Raw genomic sequence first — 18,838 nt, forward strand, 5'->3', positions numbered from 1 at the left:
GACCATTCTAATTTCATATTTAGAATTACAAACCTCAAAAAAAATCGCATATATTTTTAAGTCTTCAAAAAGAATATATCAAAATAATCTAGTACATCTATGTAATCTTAAACCTTTAAAACTTAAATCCAAAAAACTTAGAGTTGGTATTATTTTCTATTGCAAATAACAATATGAAGGTCTTAGACTTTATGGATAACACACCAGTAATTTTCATGTTTGATTAATTCAAATTCTTCTTCAAATATTTTAAATAAATTTGTACTTAAGTAAGTTATTTAAATACAATAAACATCTTAGCATCTTATATTAATGTGCCCACTATTTAGGATTTTAAGTCTAATATATAGAGGTTATTTTTTAAAATAATTGATTTATAATATGCAAACTAAAACTAGAGAGGCTTCATAAAATATTACCATGAATCTAAATATTTTAACATTTAATTTATATTTTTTATGTAAGATTAATATTCATCTAATTTGGACTTTTCAACCACAAATTTTAATGATAAAGTTAAATTACAGTAAAAATAAATTTTATATTTATCATAGTTGATTTAAGAAAAAATAAAATAGATTAATGTAAAAATATTAAATTTTATTGTAATATTATTTTTATTCTATAATTCTAATTATACAGAAATACTTAAGTAAAGATTTTATGTTTAATATGTCTTATTGATTCATGCTATAGATTCATGGCGGCATCAAACTTATAGAATTAGATGAATTTGAAACAAACATAAGCCATAACAACTTGATAATAATTAGGCTAATTGGATACAAGATTCCATATATGGATCTTTTAAAACAACCATTTAGACAGTCCAGTGATCACATCAATGACAACATTATACATATTGTTCTAAATAAAATGTTTATAAATCATTGTTTTTTATTTCAATTAGAACACAATATGATTATACATATTTTAGAAGTGCATCAAGCTAAAATAATATATGACATATTAATATTTATTTTCTTTTATGATTTTCTATCTTTTCAAAAACAATGTAATATTACACACAATAAAACTTCCCTCTTGTGTATTTATATAATCTCTATATCATTTGAATTAATTTTTTATTAATTTTAATAATTTCATGCTTTTAATGAATTTTAAAATTTAATTATCATTTCTCTTAAAATTTTGGCATGTTTTGTTTTGGTGATTCAATCAAGTATAACTATTGATAATGTATAAACTATAAATTCTAATTAACAAATTGAATCTATAATTATTTAGCCATACAAATAATGGCTAATTGGTGTGGGTTAGCAAGTTGGAGTTGGCAATGAATCAAATATGTTTTATTGCAAGCTAGTAATCAACAATTTTTATTTATTTGTGTTTTTAAGTGTAAGTGAAACTTCTTACTATGATATGATAGATTAAGACTATATTTGTCATGATTGTGGTGGGTGGGAAGATATCTTAATGGTAATAACACCAAAAAGATGCAACATATTATAAAGTTTGTTTCTAATGTAAGTGTTACTACACTTAGGATAATATTCATGTAATTGCTTCAAACATTGTAGAATACGGTTAGTTTAAAATAAATATTACAATAGTTTCTAGAATGATCATAATTCTTTTTACTTTCTTAGTATATGTACTTTAAATTCCACTAAAAGTTCTACATTATTTAATATTTGATATATGTATGTATATATATATATATATATATTTGTGCACACACATACATTTATATTGTGGGTTGAAACATAACCTGGGAAAGAAATGAATGAACTGTAACCAACTGTTAAACAATCAACCAATTACTTGATGCTTTGACCTCCTGAAATAGAAGATAATTTCAGCAACATCAGCCATGCAGAGCAGAGCATACAGAGCAACGAACTTCTACCAAGGCAGAGCAGAGCATATTACCGTAACAAAGTTATTGTGTCCTAATGACAGTCCTGACAGTGTGGGACGATACCGAAAGCCAACTACAGTACAAATCTTTGCAGAAGACACAAAATTGAGTGAAAGCCGACAAATGATTGCTGATGGAAATTACATCAGGCTGCCAACAACGAAAGGGTGGCATTGGACATAGAAAGGGATCACCTCAAATGTCATTAGAGGCCTCAAAATTTACACCATCCTTTCAACATTCCACGAGTGGAATAGTTGTCCAAGACGATTGCGCGGGGGAAAACAAACTAAGGAACTCCCAAAGAGCCTCCAGCTTGCAAGGACTCAGCGGGAACCAGGCAGCAGTAGCTTCAGCTGTAATAACATATTATTAGATCACAGAAGCTACATGCCATTACAAGAACTTAGAAAATAAATTGCCTTATGTTTTTAGGAAGGGCGACAATCTAAACCACCTCTTCGCTTGAGCTTTATCATGAATGTTGTTCTCACAGGTCAAAACCTGGTCAAAGCCAGATATTTCAGTAGCATACTCATCTCAAAACATGAAGACGTTTCTCTAGAATGGTCATCCAGGATGTTGAATCATGGTAAACGGCTAGATGAATTTCTGTAGACCAATGAAAGAAAGGAGGAACATGGTATCCAATCTCCATGACCAAATGGGAAGTCGGATCGCTAGGGGGAAGAGGATAGAGCCTGGGCAGCTGCGCGTAGCCACTCTGCGGCTGCCATGGCGCCAGGATCTGGAACTTTCGCAAGGACATACTCAGGAACGTAACTCGAACGACCACTCTGCAAAACAGTAGGCATAAACTTAGAAACTGTCGAATGCCTGGATACACAAACCCATTGCATGTTCATGATCTTTATGAAATTGGTTTATATCTTGAATTCAAACTGAGATAGGAAGTAGGTCGACACCAAAAATAGGTTCAATAGCTAGTCGTAAATCACCTGTGCTAGCATGGACTTTGTAGCTGCTGCACCTGCTACCGCAGCATCAGCAGCAGCGTTGAATGCCTTCAACGGATCCTCTCCAGCAGCCAATTTCTGCACGAATTCGGTGTATATTTGTGATGAATTTTAACTTCCAAAAATAAATACACTCGTGACTCTGATGCAAATGTTACTAGAACACCGGGATGATAACCTACTTAGTTCTTTCATAATTCTTCTCAAAGATCGCTCTTACCTCTTGGAGGGTGGTTGAGGCAGGCAAAAGGGCATCCAAAAGAGTACGATGACCAGCCGAAGCACCACCATACTTTCCTACAGCAGCAACTGCTGCCTCAAAAGCTGCAGACCCTGCAAAAGAATCTCAACACAATACTCATGATTGTTAGTGCAACGCTATTGTACATTCTACGATTACGTGCCTTTCGCTCTCTTTTGATGAATCCATTCATAACATCATGAGGCTAGAGTCATAAAAGAATTGTCCTCAACTAGCCTACTATGTCAAAATGAAAGAACGTCACAAGTAGATCTAGAAAAAAGAAAAGAAACAAAAAACAAAAAACAAAAAAACACTTTGAGGAACTGATTGATACATCCAGGATGCAAAAGTACAAAATTGTTGCAGGCCTGTCATTTGTAAGCATAACGACAAGCTCACATTTCTTAGCCGTGACTGGGTTTCCAACATTCTTCAGAATAACAAATGCTGCTCTGGTAAATATGTCGTATCTGAACCCAAAATGTTCACATTACAATCACGAACGGTGAAGAAAGAGGCATCCTTAGCACTATTTGCTCCACAGCAAGAAAACTTTGAAGCCTCAACAGTTGGTTAAGTCATGACAGCCAGTATATCATGTGGAAGAAAGAAATGGCACAGATAACTTACAGTATTCCACTTGTGCCACCTGTTACTCTTCTTATTGAAGAGCCTAACTCATGTACGGTGGCGGCAGCATCGTTCAAAGGATAGCTGAGATTTGAAGAATAAAATTATAAACAAGAAGTTCCCCGGGGTGAGAGCAATGAAGAGCGAGCTTCTATATAGGACGTAGAAACAGAATGTGTAGAACTCTTGATAATTAAGAAACCCTCAATGTATTAGACCATAAAAACACCACTAAAAATTAAAAGCTAAAACTTCTAGCCAAAGAAACAACAAATATACTACCTTGAGCTTGTCAATGAAGAAACAATGTAATTTGATAGTCATCCACAACACATAACAAAGACAGCATGGCACAAGTCACTTACTGACTATCTAGGTCTTGAAGCACAGCTTTTGCTGCTTTGGCCATCTACAAGAAATGGTTGGTTGCTTCTAGTTAGTCAATCAAAAATGTACAAGACTGATTTTTAAAACAAATACATATTGTACATCATGAGCATGAAAAGTTTTAAATTTAAAATTGAAATTCACACATGAAGACGCTCTATGGTCACCTGCCCAACGTGCACAAAATAGATAATAGAGCAGCATTTCAAATAGTAAAGACATTTTCCCAGAAAAGGACGAACAGTTGGAGATAAGTTTATACAGAGCAAGTGTGAAAATCTCACCGTTGTTCCACAATCTCCATCACCAACTACTCCATCCCATTCATTCAAGGACTCTTTGAGGCCAAGGACTGCTGTGGCACCAGCTCTGATTGCGGCCTCCAATTTCTGACCTTGCGCGCTTAATTCTTGTGGGCGGACTGGATCCTGTTCAAGACATACACTTGAACAACTTTGTCATTACTTTCCAACCTGAGTAAGATGAATGCCAATAGACTATTAAATCTCACTAGCTTAGAAAGAAAGGGCAACGTTTACCAGTATGCCCCGATATGCCCCGATACAGGACGTCATGCTTAAATTGCGTACAGATAGAACCGATTAAAATGGTCAACACATCCCTCGAACATCCGATACATCAATGACTTCTAGGCTATCATAAGGTGACAATGAATCATTACTAGATGACACGATCACCTCCTACTGCAGGTCTTACATTACAATAAACCAGTTAGGATAAGCACAATAATCTTCATTTTACTATCATGTGCTAAGAAAAAGCCGCAAGACAATCTACAAAATCAAAGTTCGACAAAGTCGTATGTCCAGTAACTCAAAAATTGGACAATTAATCAGCTAAGACCCTTCACATTTATCAATGGTATTGAACTTCAGTTTCTAAACGAATTCTGCTGCGCAAGAAGAAAAAATAGGTCTCCTTAGAAAAATAAATCAGGAATCAAATAAAAACAGTAAAGAAAAAATAAACGTATAGATAAAATTCAAGAAGGGTACAGAAGCCATAAACTTTATACACATAGCTTCAGAAGATGAGATTCTTGTGCACATGACCCTCAAGAACTAAACTCAGCTATAATGAAACTGCCAAAAGTTAACATAAGGTTCTGTGAGCTAAGTACCGGATTGAGGTTTGCTGGTGCAGGTGGAAGGGCGACGGGTAAGGTTGTCGATGGGCGAGGCCCTAAAAATACCATCAAAAAACATAAAAGGATAAGTCCAATTTGTACCTTACGTTATCTAATGTCATTAATAGAAACCTTGGAATGACGAGGAATGAAATGGCTAAAAGAATTGTATTATGCACTCGCTATCCCTAAACTGAGAATCTGAGATCCTCTGGTGGAAGACCCCTTTTTGATAAATGGGAAAAATCCACCTTATGACGATTTGAATACATCTGTGAGAAAATTTTCATTTTATATCTATCAGGATAACTTAATACTTGAGAGAAGCCATTCATAATTATGAGTCGTCCATAACTGCATTTTTTACACACTACGAGGTTGATAAAGTGACAGTCGGTTTCTGCTCTATACCAGCAACTCCAACAGGCCACGCTGGCGCCTGAGTTGCAGAGTCGAGTGCATCCAAGATGGAGTCGTCCACCTTCAGTACAGAGAGCGACATTCCTGTATACCCAACTCAAAACAAGCTCTTTAGTGAGAATCTTCGCAATAACATTCCAGAGAGTTTCTGGAAAGGGTGAACAATTGGCCTCAGCGTAACTACAAGACAGAGTGATTGCGCCAGTGTCTGGTCTGGAATATATACTAAAACTCAATTGTTTCCAGCTAACCACTTCGCAGAAAAAACTTTAAAATGGGCAACTCCTGAAGTGACACAATTACCTGCCATATCAAGTGATGTCATAAAGGAGCCCGTGTAAACACGTTCCACTGCTAAGCCATGCTCTATTTGCAGTTGTGCAACAGCTTTCCCCGCAGCGATCATTAACTCCATCATAGGTGTTGCTCCAAGACTAAACAAAGAAATTTTATTTAGTTCTTCTAGTTGGCAAACTCCAGCAAAGCGGGAAGAAATGGCTCAATGCTAACGCAGTCAGATACTCGGGTCAAGAATAGGATATAATTAGCAGACATACAAATCAAAGCCAAAGAATAGCACAAGCGCTGGAAGAGGAAGAATAGAATCCAAAATAAATGTATGCTACTTAAGCATTTGAACAAGTACCTATTCACCATAAGTACAACTTGACTCCCTGGAGTAATAGGTACATAGTTTGTCTCCTGCAAACAACGAATGGCCCACTTAATAAGCAAGGATAGCACATACCTGCTGTCACTGACAGCAACAAACATAAAATAACGTAGCCTTTGTCACCACATGATATGAAAACCACCAATATTAAGCTATACATGGAGTGACTGTTCCAGCTTTCCAATCACAAACTTTGTAATAATGTAACAGAAACTCCAAAATAAGAAACCAATAAATAATACAAGCATAGTCATACTCTTACAACGGCAATAAAAGGAATAAACTAATACAGCTTGAAACTAATATAGCTGATGGGAGATTGACTAGTATGAGAGGATTTTCAAAAGACTCGGTCTGAGAACCTCCTCACCAGGCTACATTGAGACAAAACAATGGCGTACCTGAGATAAAATTTGCTTCAAAATGTGAGCCACAACGACGTCTACAGGCTGCAAATCAGCTACCATAGCTCCTGGTTCGCCATGCTGCAAACGTAAATGTGACCTTTTACAGAGATTAGTTTTCAAAATGACATACCAAAGAAAGTGCACAGGTGGAAAGCGGTTAAACCGCACCAGCGTAGCTGATTTCCATGCCGTATGTTTTCCACATGACCGTAGCCAAGATAGTGACTGGAACTAATGAATCTACTTATCATCTGCCATCATGATTATAACAGCTATGCAAGTGGAGCACAAATCAAAAAGAGCACACCAATCCAAACATGTGAAGATGTTCTTACAATGCCCAAACCCAACTCCATTTTCCCAGGCCCCAATCGATCAGAGGGATTTTGCCCTGGCAACGTACACACAGTCAATGCTACTCCCATCGTGCCTACCATCTCTGTAACTCGCCTTGCTACTTTTGCAACTTCGGGGAGAGGACGCCCTGCAGCAGCTGCTGCTCCGGCAACCTAGCAAAATAATTCACACACGGATCAAGTCAAATTAACGCTCTAACCTGGACACGAAACAATAGGGAGAGTCAAAGAACCAACTTTCATCAACTTCAACCCAATCCGAGGGTCAAAATAATTTAGACACTGTTCATAAAAAAGTCTTTTGTATACGTGCTGCAAAAAGCAACATGACTATTTTCGTAACTGTTTCATGAACTTTGTAATATACCAACCGGTTGATGACTACAAGAAAGACAACAGAAGCTTACAAACAGAAATAGGACCAATAACATGGAGACATTATACCTTGTGAACAAATAATGTACCCGCCAATCCACGTCGGCCAACTGGGCCTCGGGGAGGAGGGGGAAGGGCGCAATCGTCACCAACAATCACCATCTGCTTTGATGAACACAGGATGAAGCATTATGCTAATTACTGGAAATTATTTTCAAAACAATTCAGAAATCGAAGGATATGCAACACAGAGACACATAACTGGAGTGCCATTCGAGAAAACTGCCTGCCACAAGTGACCAAATGCACCATGATGACGAGACTCAAAATGACAACAAGCAGTTTGTAACATCAGCTGCGAAGAGAAAGAATGGATAGTACTCCTTGACTAGCATACGCATACAGGATAAGTACCAGACCATCTGCCTCCATATTCAGACGACAAGAAATGCAACCTGAACTAGTAAGTAACTAGAATGTAACACAAAAATAAACATTTTTTAAAAGTGCACAGGACTACTAGTACATTTTTTTAAATTCAGAAAAATCAAATCAAACCCCAATCCACAAAGAAATTCATTGCAGTGAACGAGTATCTCATACATACTACAAGTTGCCAGAGCTTTTCCAATCGTACCTCAACTTTGAAACCTTCTGCCTTCGCTTGCTCAGCAGCAGATCCAAAATTTAGACGATCTCCTGTGTAATTCTAGCACACAAATATCACACGTTCTAGTCAGAACCCAAAAGCTGGTTGTGCCCATACTCAGATGCTACAGTCTTGTAGGTAACCGTAACAAACCAGTAATATGCATATAGCAATTGTTCACAATCCGGTAGTGTAGTAGTAGTAATAGTAGTGAAAAGCAAGCATACGATGTCCCAACAATCAACCATACACATAAGACTGTCATCCATGAAGATGAAAATAGTATAACGAGTAGACTAGTACTGCATAATATACATCGGTATATTCCTTCTTCGAGACAATAAAAGAAGTAATACCTTGACAATAAGAAGACATCCAGGAGGTCCAGTAACCGCACGAATTCCCTGCAATATCGTGAAGAGTATCGGTAAAGCTCTGCTGAAGCAAGAATACTATCTAAGAAAAGTCCCCAGCTAAATTAGCATAATTTCGTCCGTTTACATTCTTCCACAATTCACAAGAACAGAGGCTGAGTAGCTCATAATCATCTCATGAAGACTATTTGATGATTTAGATGTTAAGTACACCCTGGCTGAACCCAAAATGTATGTTACCAGTTGAAGGTCAAGACAATATGAGGCGAGATACTCTGCCCAAAGATTGAAGAGTCATACACCAGAGGAATCAAAATAACAAGCTCACAAAAATCCGCCACGAATAGAAGTATTAGAATTTTTGAGACTTACAGCTAAGATTGCGTTAACAGATGGAGAAGCAAACACTTCCCCACAAATTGCGGCTGTAAGCATACCCTCACCGACATATCCAGCATGAGCAGGCTCATGACCACTTCCACCACCTGTGCATTCACATGCCAGTATTGGCAAAAAGAATGCTTAAAATATTGTAATTACTTGATAAAATTCACTGAACAAGCGTGCTAAAATCCTTGAAATTTGATTTTGCTGATACACAACTGTCCAGTTTTGATCGAGTGGGATTTAAAGGGTACTGGCACGCTTCGCAGAGGTCAAGTTAATCTTAAGTTGAACAGGACTAATTATATACAAGGACAATCACCTTGATTTCACATTATTTTTGGTGGTGCTTCGACAAACGAAAACAATAATAAATATAATGCAACTCCTGTTAGGATTTTTCTTTTCAAATCTATCCGGAAGCAGACGTATTAAGTATCAGTTTCTAGTTAATACAGAAAACGAAGGGTTGAATGATGAATATACCTGATATAATTGCAACTTTATTGTAGTTCCCTCGTTTAATATCTGAACGCAATATCACTTTCACCTGCGCATCACCAAATAAACATTAGGAGCGCACAAAATTTATCGCGCAATCTCTGTGCAGAAGAGATAAGGAGCACATTATTGAATTGCATTCCAATGTACTCCATTCTAATTTTGCACATTCCAGTTTCGCATTCGCAGACATCATCTATTAGGAGGTAGAGATAGGAAAAATTATAACTACAGAAAGCATTATCAACATAATAGCCTTCACCTCAGGTATGCCATCAAGATATGTAAGGTGAGGATATGTCTCCACCATTCCCTCAATCAACTCTTTGACGACGTCTGCACGGGCCAAAACCAAAAAAACATCTCAGTTTGTAACGATGAAAATAAGCGTTGAACTGACTGCACAAGGAGACTTGTCAAGGTAATCAGAGCTGCTAGATAACAATATGTTATTCGGCACCTTCAGTAAAACCACGATCATCATTGCTCTGCGTTTTCCAAATAACAGAGCGCGATCCTGGTCTCTGATGGCAATGCAAACATAAGCCACCAAAGAATATCACACAGGAAGAGAGTTGAGAGAAGGAACCAGCATAACAGACATATTTGAGCGAAATCGAATGAATAAATCGCAGCATCGCCAGGAGAGTGCAATACTCGAGTAGTCTAATAGTAGGAGAGCGAGATACATCTATTTTCATATTTGTTTAACTGTAGCTTTCAATTAGATCCTAAGAAGCTCGTTTCCTAGACAGCCATTTTCCTGTTCCCTTTCTTAGGCCCCCCAATAAATGCACACGGGAGATGCACAGGCCTACATTAACGTCAAATTACACGGAATACGCTATTCGTTAGAAAATACATCAAAGGAATAAGGACACACACTAACAATTCAAAGAGGAAACCACAGATCATCGAGGGAGTACTTTCAAGAGGCAATTTAGAAAGACGAATTTCTCATCCTGCATAGGGGAACATACTGTACATAGTCTAACCAGGGTCAGATTTTCGAGTCCATACTTACGAAGGATGCTTCATGATCAAGTTGTGTTTAGGTTTTGGAATGCAACAACCTTCTTAGGAAGTCCGTAAGGAGTCGCGATCACAGTACCATGATAAAGAGAAAAGCTTACAAGGATCCGGTGGGGTTGCAAAGGATGGGATTAGTAGGTTGCAAAAGACACCGCTCCGGTGATACGAGACTCAATACTGCAACCCGATGAGAGAAAGACACAAACCAGAAGAGGAGAAAAGGCGAAGAAATGGGTCAGGTGAAGAAGGGAGACCAAACGACAAGAATAGACACCCTACACGCAATCCAATTGCACCAACCCTCGTGGTTACGACCGATTAAAAGAACTCGCACTTCAAAAATGTCCATTCACAGCTATGTTCTGTATCAATCATGCAAGTAAGGCAGTTCGAATCGGCAGGAAGTAGAGGTCCTTTTTCTTCTTACCATTGGGATCATTGATAAGCTTTTTCGCCCTCGCCATTGCTTATGGCGCTCTGACCAGTGCGCAGAAGCAATTAATACTCCAGGCTTCTTACTTTCCACAGCAGAGTACACACTTCACACTTCGTAAGCCCGGAGTAGAATCGGAGGAGACTGCGACACTCGCTTCAGAAAGACACAGAAGTCTCCCCTCCAGAATCTCAAGAACAGTAACGACGCCTTCAATCAACGATGCCAGGGAATGTGGACACCATACCGAATTAGACCACCTCCGAAACCTTCTAGCAATTTCTCCGAGATTAAAAACGTAACTAAACTATTTGCTCTCCTGCGAATCGTAGATTTCGGCAAGACCTCAACTCCTGCAAATGATCGCGATGCTCTTTAGAAAATCAATGCCACGGAGACGCTGAACATCAATCTCAAGATCACATAAACCACATGCCACGTAAAAGCTATTCCATGTCCAGTTTCCAATGGGAAACAATATCCTCGGGCGACAAGACACTACCGCATTCTCCAAAAGAACACTAAAAACATCACAACACTTCACTCCATTCTTCACTCCACAGCTAAATACGCAAAAAGCAATTCCAGCCCCACTCCCGCTCTACGACTCCAAATTCTCACTTCAAAAAACCAACCAAGCCACGCGCTACAGAAACCGCCCTGCACGCTTCAACCACGAAGCACTTTTGAGCCCCAAAGCCACCAAAGCAAACCTCGAAACAACACTAATAATCGCTCCAAACTCTGATGTCCTCAAGGTTCACGTCTTCTGGTCGCCAGACTACAGACCTTACGGGCGCAATACAGACCAAAAATCGTGGTGAGGCTCCAAATTGAGAGCTCCAACACCACCGCAGCGCAGTGGCAATGATCAGATGCGTCAATGAGTCCAAGATATGACCTGCTTTGTAGAGTTATGGAGCTTAAGTCGTGGAGCCCTCCACTTTAACTCTCTCAAGAACAGCTCTGTGTGCTTGCTTCTCTCTCGCCCGCCTTTTCAATGGGTCTGGGCAGGGGGGGGGGGGGGGGGGGGAGGATAAATAAATAAATAAATAAAACCGAGGGCTGGATGGACCCGACCCGACCCACCCAGACCCTGATAGGTTGGTTCAGTGCTAATGCGTCCCCCCCCCCCCACCCGGCGTGGCCTTCCTTCGGGGACCGGTGGGCGTGGTTCGGAGGGGCGATCGCTGGGTTTGTTGCTCGGTTCCACGCGCTGTTTCCATTGCTGGGGACGTGGTTCCATGCTTTCTTCTGGCCTCTATATTTTAATTCCTGCACAGTAATAAAAACAAAGAAAACGAGCTCCATGAGTACTGAGTTTAGATTGAACCATCGTTCGTAATTTAAATTTGACATTCAGTTGGGTTACGAGTTACACGTTAACTGATAGTGTTTCACATTATCAGTTTTAATGAATCACCAACAAAGATTTGCAACACACATTGAATTGCAACAATACATAAGATAGAATTTATCTCAAAGCAACTTGTGGAATATTCTTCTCTCTTCCTTTCTTTCTGGTTTCATATACTGTAGTATTTATTAGAAAAAACTGTAATCTTGATGAAAAATAAGTCTATCGCACTAAAATTTTCAAAATCACTGTTTGAGTTGTATATATTTTTTTTGAACTTAAATAGTGAGTATAACACAAAACAAATGTTAGTTTCTGGTAAATTATATTCTTGCAATGTGAATTTAAATTTTGATAGTATTTGACATGTAAAGAATCAAAACGTTTGATATAATAAATTCTATATCAAAAAGAAATATAAAGTAGTAAATATCAGAATCAATTTGAATATTTGAAATATCTATAAATATTATTATTCAATATCTGTTCAGCAAGATAGTAGAAGCATATAAGAAAGACGTTTGCTAGTATTTGTATCCACAAGATCGACACTGTTGAGTAACATGTGTGTATATATATATATATATATATATATAACCTATACAACTAAGCTATTGATTTACTTTTAGAATGATTTTACACATACCTCAAAGAAATTTTGTCCTGCATATCATGCATCGTGGGATTTATTTGAGTAATTTCAAGAACAGAATAATAAGTACTTTCAATATATACTTGGTGACAGATTGGACAGAGTCCAAGATTCCATTTTTGTGCTGCAACCCACTTGATTAAAACTCTACTCCTCCAACGTAAAGTAATTTCTTGTTAAAATGTTACAGTTTCAGGGAGTATATAGAAAAAGAACGAAAGAAAGAAAAACAAAATTGAAGTTTAAATGGTTTTGAGTGTGGTTGTCTTTTTATCACACATGGTGCTTTCACATCTGCAGATTTTATTTTAAGAAAATAAAAATAAAAATAAACACACACACACACACACACACACACACACACATGCAAGGCATACATTTTGATTTCTTTTTTTTAGATTTTTTTTTTTTTTTTTTTATCATTCTACCACATTTGCATTCTAATAGGTCAAAAAATGCCACTATGAATTCAAAATATACAGTGTTCTTAACAATACTTTGATTTTTTTAATGAAAAAAAAAATACTTGTTTTTTGTAACATAAATACTATAACATTTGTTACATAGGAAAAAGTCCTACTATGGTATTAATATAGTTTGTATTTCAACGTAAATAAATTTGGTGGCTCAAAATACCCTTTAATATCTTTCAATGCTAACCTTTATCTGTACAAATATTTCAATTCCATGTGTAGAATAAAATCATTCTAAGCATGTTGGCACTGAAAAAAGTTTTAGAGGTCAATGTTTTGATTTTTTTCATGTGATATTTGAAGCAACTTATGCCTAACAAAATGATGCCAATACTAAAGTATCAGAATAAACCAACAAATAGAAGGAAAAAAATAATAGGATTGTCAAAATTACCCTCTAATCATGTCAACTGCAACTTTTACATTATAAATAATCATCTACCTTCATACCCATTAAATTTTAGCATACCAAAGACTGTGCATCCATATTATGCACACAATTTACTTTTGTACAACCATTCTACATGTAAATTTATCCATGTCTAGTTCAAATAACATAAACTATAAATGAATCCTTTAAAAAAAACGAAAAAGAAAAATTCAACCAAAAACTCATGTTTAAATAATTCATGGTATCTTAGTCAACATATCCCCAACTTTTGCACACAAGGAGATGGATTCTCATAAAATTCCCTTTGTTGTTTATCTTGTTACAATCTCATCAAATGAGGGTCATCATCCAAATACTTGGATGAATGTGTGGAAACCCTAACCACTTCCAAGTCTTATATGTCCATGGCCATTGGTACATGGTGTGTCTTGAGTGCTTGAGGGTGGTTACAGTCTGGTCTACTCTATTCAAACTATACATCCATCCATTGTATTATATATTCATTTATCCAGTTCAAGGTCAACTGTCCTTTTTTCTGGGGTGGGAGGCTATAGCAACAAGTGCATGTGCTTGTTCTGGCTCCTCATATTTATTATTCACAATGCACACAATTCCATGTGTTGGGATCCAAGTTTGTTTATGAAATATCTTTTAGTTGATTTATTAACATAGTCCTTCACGGTGCTAACCTGCCAGCCTCTGACTATTTTCCATAAGGAAACACTGAAAACGAAAAAAGAAAAAAGAGAGAGAGAAATGGAAAAGGAAAAAGGTGTGGTTGGAGAAGGGGGCAGAGTGAGGTCCCAAATCAGGCGGGGCGAGACCCAAACAAGAAAAGCCAGGACCAGGAGCCCTCGTGTGAAACCAAACATGTGGGTTGGCACCGCGGATTGGCTCCCTTCGTGGAGGAGCCTGCCGCGTGGCACATAATGGGGAGCTTATATTCTGGGATGGGAAAAAAATTGGTGTCACGTGGGAAAATAACGATTTTGCCAACTAGGACTCCCGATGGGGGAACTTCGGGAACGTGGGGATCATCAGAAGATCCTGGGTGCCTCCCATTCGTGGGTTACTAATCACCCCCCAGTTTTGGGTTCAATTCCGATTGGATGGGACTTCATCCGTCGGAACATATTCATCCGTAACCTGAATATTCCAGAGGGGTCCAAATTCAGGGCCTGCGGAGTAAGACAAACAGGGGGAGTGGAGGAGCTCAGCATTAATTTAGGGGGGGGGGACTTCCCCTCCTTTGCTTGTTTGACCATCTCACAACACCAGTGAGCATGTGATTATTTCAATGCTTGGAGACTTGTACACACAAGGAGATGGGGAGATAAGAGAGAGTTATGGGTGTGTTGGGCTGCCTTCCTTTTCTTACATTGCTACCCTAAACCTCCCCAATTTCTGGCTTTCACCTTTTCTTTTAGTAAGCCAGGTGAGAGTCATGGGATTTGCTCTCTCAGAGCTACAAGTCACTGCATATGATTTGCAAACATTTATCAAGGCCATACATTGTTTTGAGTTCTTTTATTATTTATGTCTTTTTTATTATATATATATATATATATATATATATATATATATTGGAAGGCTTTGGTTTCACCTTTGATGTTGCCAATAATTGATGGGGCATTGAGAGAAATGGGTCAAAACTCTATGGCTCTTAATTTAGGCAGTAATTGTGTAAAAGCTTGAACAAAACCTGGGAAAAGAGACACACTTTAGCCACTGTAAATATAAGACAAAGTGAATTCTTTCATTTGAAAGAATTTACTGAAGTGCTTTTTTATATATAACCCAGAAAATTATTTATTTATTTATTTATTAACACTCTGATTGATCTTGACTCTATTCAATGTTTGTTCTACACTGATGAAGTGATTTGCAAAAAAGTAGTCTATATACTCTAAATTTACAGTCAAATATTATAACATTAGAAAAAATATGCAACTATTCCATCTAATTCTTCTTGGAACATGTAAATTGTCTGGAACCATATACATACAATAGCGTATAAATGTATAAATATACATATGAACTTTCCCACTGCAGTATGGGCTTGCTGCCAAATGAATATAACTTGTGACTTGGAATGACGTGAAGGAAACCAGGAGCCAGTTATCAAGGGGAACCAGGCTTGTGTTGCATGGAACTAACTGGATACACTTGGCCCAGCTGTGAACATGTGCTCTCACTTCCCACAAGGTCTATTTATGAACATGGGCTTAGCCTGCAGTGAAGTTCGCATGTTCTAATGTCAATATTCAATTATGCATCAGGTTCTGATACAAACCCTTCAAAGTGTAATATTAAACTAACTTAAAATTTAATGCTTTTTTTGATTGGAACAAATCCAGTGAGGGGGCTGTGTGTGTGTGAATATATATATATATATATATATATATGTATATGTGTGTGTGTGTGTGTATTTATTTTATTTTATTTTATTGTGAGTTTTCCCATGCCCCTTATCCATTCCTGCAAGTTGTAAGCAAAAAGGTTAACCATGCTGCTTGTCAGGTGAAGGCTGGATTACTCTTCACTCTACACACACACACACAAACTTATTGAATAGTTAGTCTATCCACTGTCAGCTCAATGGTTCTTCTCAGGGCCACAAAATAAAACCCTAACTGTGGAAAACTGTTCTTCTTCACCCCCAAGTTAGTCAGTTGGCAGTGCATGAAAGGTTGTTCTGTTTCTAAGAGCCAGTGAACTAATCAAGAGTTGTTATGTAATTTAATAGATTATTGCCTGCAAGGTATATAATTTTCTGGTGTTTTTTTATTTTTTATTTTTTATTTTTTTTCATTCAATACACAGAAATCTAAGTTTGAAGTATATTCAGTGGCTGTTGTGCCAAGTTTAGTTGAGGCACTGCTTTCCACTTTATGACAATGTCCACAAGTGGATACCACAAACTCTGATGTTAAGGAATGGTTATTTTAAGAGCCATTGAATTTTTCTTTGCTAAGTGGGGGGGGGGGGGATTGCCAGCTTGTCAATTACTTGCAAAATACTGTAGTATCTGGATTGGTATGTGTCTCTTTCCCCATTACAAAGGTCATATGGAATTTGAATTGTTTCTACACCAAAAGCAGGCCTAATCCTGGTTATGACAAAATAAGATGTGAGGACACTTATTCTTAGACCTGGTAGACTTGCTATGTACATATGAAAAAAGAAATCAAAACAAAACAAAACAAAAGAACAAATAACTGGCAATGAATTTGGATTTAAGCGTGAGAGCAATAGTTGTTGTAACATGATGTTAATGGAACTCCTAACCATCAAGACACAATTCAACACAAATTTTGTGGTGTTAAATATACTTGACTTCTAGAGTGACATTTGTTTATATATATATATACATATACATATTATACCATCCCAATTTGATCCTCATTATTTATTTACCCATTGTTTCTCTACACACAAACACTTTTTTTTTAGGGTATGTGATTCTGACAGCCTCAATTAGATGGGTAGATGTTGTCAATCTGGATCACAACCATGAATTTTCAGTTTTGTCTCCAAAAGGAGATTTTTCTAATCTGGGAATATCAATGATAGTGGGAACGTCCTTGGGAACCAAGTGCACAAGGCGCTTAATTTAAAATAAATACATACACATGGGTAGTAAAAAGTTCTCTATCCCCCACAGAATGGTGCATCACACGTTGCTTAGTTAGCAATGGAATTAGCTAACAAAACTTCACTAGAATGTGCTGATTAACTACTATGACCACATTAGCCATAATTACAGGGGAGTGTTCATCCTGAGTTCATCCTTCCCTCCTCTTTGTTGTTAGTGAAAATGGATGCTTAAAAACAATTACACTATTTATACTATATTCTTATATTAAAGTAAAGCTACAGAAATTTGGGGACTGGATTAAGTTACACTAATCTCAAACCAGAGATTCATGCATGGCCATGTCATAAAAGCTGATTTACACTTACAGCCTGTGATGATAATGTATTACTAATTTATGATGAATTCTAGCCAATCATACTCAACAACCAGAACACTTATTGCAAACTTGCCACATGGTACTTCATTTTCACCATAAAAAAAATATTGGTATCCAAATCATATGGATTATATTTAATAATAATGGATGTAATGCAATATGTATATTGAACATAGTTGTGCTGTGATCAATGAAGAATATATATTGTGACTTTTTGGACATTTAATATGTGCACTTTACCACCATTTCTATCAAGCTATTAACATGCACAACATGCAACGTTAATCTAATTATTTCCCAACATGCTTGTGCTAGAATTTCCATATGCCCAAACAAGCCTAACAAGATTGTTGTTTTTTTAATGAACTTCAAACCATAGTTTATTCATTAGTGTCAAAAACAATTCTTGCCATCAAGAACATTGCTTGTCATTTCAAATAATGAAACACTCACAAAGTTTTTAGTGAGTGATCATGGACTTAAATCTCTAATTCTATATATATGATTTGTTTTTCTTTGTGGAAATTAATGTTATATAATACTTTAAAGTAGGAATCCAGCAACTTTTATGAGTTTATGTGGGTTGATGAACACATTTTCCTGAAACATGTAAATCATGGGCTTGAATTTGACAAAAAACGACTTTATAAAAATGTTTGTTTAAAGAAACAGATGAATGTTCACTAAAAGCTTTTCATACTACAGCACTTAGTCCCTCCAACTTGATATTATTTTACAATTTTTTTTTTATCGTTGCCTTTAAAAGCATCCAATCATCACATTTAATTTGTTATAGAGGATGATTAGCTTAAGTGAAACACTTTGAAAACATGATAATGAAAAATATTGATGTTATTATGGCTTTACTAATTCATTTCTAAGCTAATTGATGCTTGTAGATTTTCCTCATAATCATGACTTGAAATTTGTCTAGCTAAATTAACTTTTTCATAGTTTTTCAAACACACACAACTATTTTTCCTCTTCCTGTGTACACAGAAATATAACATTTCTTTTCTTGAAATAAGATAAATTATAAAATTTTAAATTACATTATTTAAAGTGCACTGTAGTGTTATGAATTATCAAAGCTTTGCTGACATGCATCATAAACAAA

The 18,838-nt window shown here is 36.8% G+C and overlaps 1 protein-coding gene across 1 annotated transcript; it reads right to left on the reverse strand.

Annotated features, from left to right (window-relative positions):
• Positions 1–1,990: 1,990 nt before the first annotated feature.
• LOC112287859 (putative 3,4-dihydroxy-2-butanone kinase) lies at positions 1,991–11,834 on the reverse strand. The gene is made up of 21 exons (XM_024531409.3): positions 11,664–11,834; positions 10,869–11,227; positions 9,672–9,745; positions 9,395–9,458; positions 8,897–9,009; positions 8,507–8,554; positions 8,139–8,210; positions 7,571–7,663; positions 7,106–7,279; positions 6,765–6,848; positions 6,337–6,392; positions 5,994–6,124; positions 5,682–5,774; positions 5,265–5,326; positions 4,408–4,551; positions 4,102–4,145; positions 3,737–3,820; positions 3,506–3,576; positions 3,083–3,195; positions 2,845–2,940; positions 1,991–2,682 (listed from the first exon to the last, which is right to left on the reverse strand). Exons 2-21 carry the CDS (start codon positions 10,903–10,905, stop codon positions 2,566–2,568), a joined length of 1,770 nt encoding a protein of 589 aa, XP_024387177.1. The 5' UTR covers positions 10,906–11,227; positions 11,664–11,834; the 3' UTR covers positions 1,991–2,565.
• Positions 11,835–18,838: the final 7,004 nt, after the last annotated feature.

Source organism: Physcomitrium patens, chromosome 10 (assembly GCF_059467195.1).
Source record: "Physcomitrium patens ecotype Gransden chromosome 10, ASM5946719v1, whole genome shotgun sequence".
NCBI lineage: Eukaryota > Viridiplantae > Streptophyta > Bryopsida > Funariales > Funariaceae > Physcomitrium > Physcomitrium patens.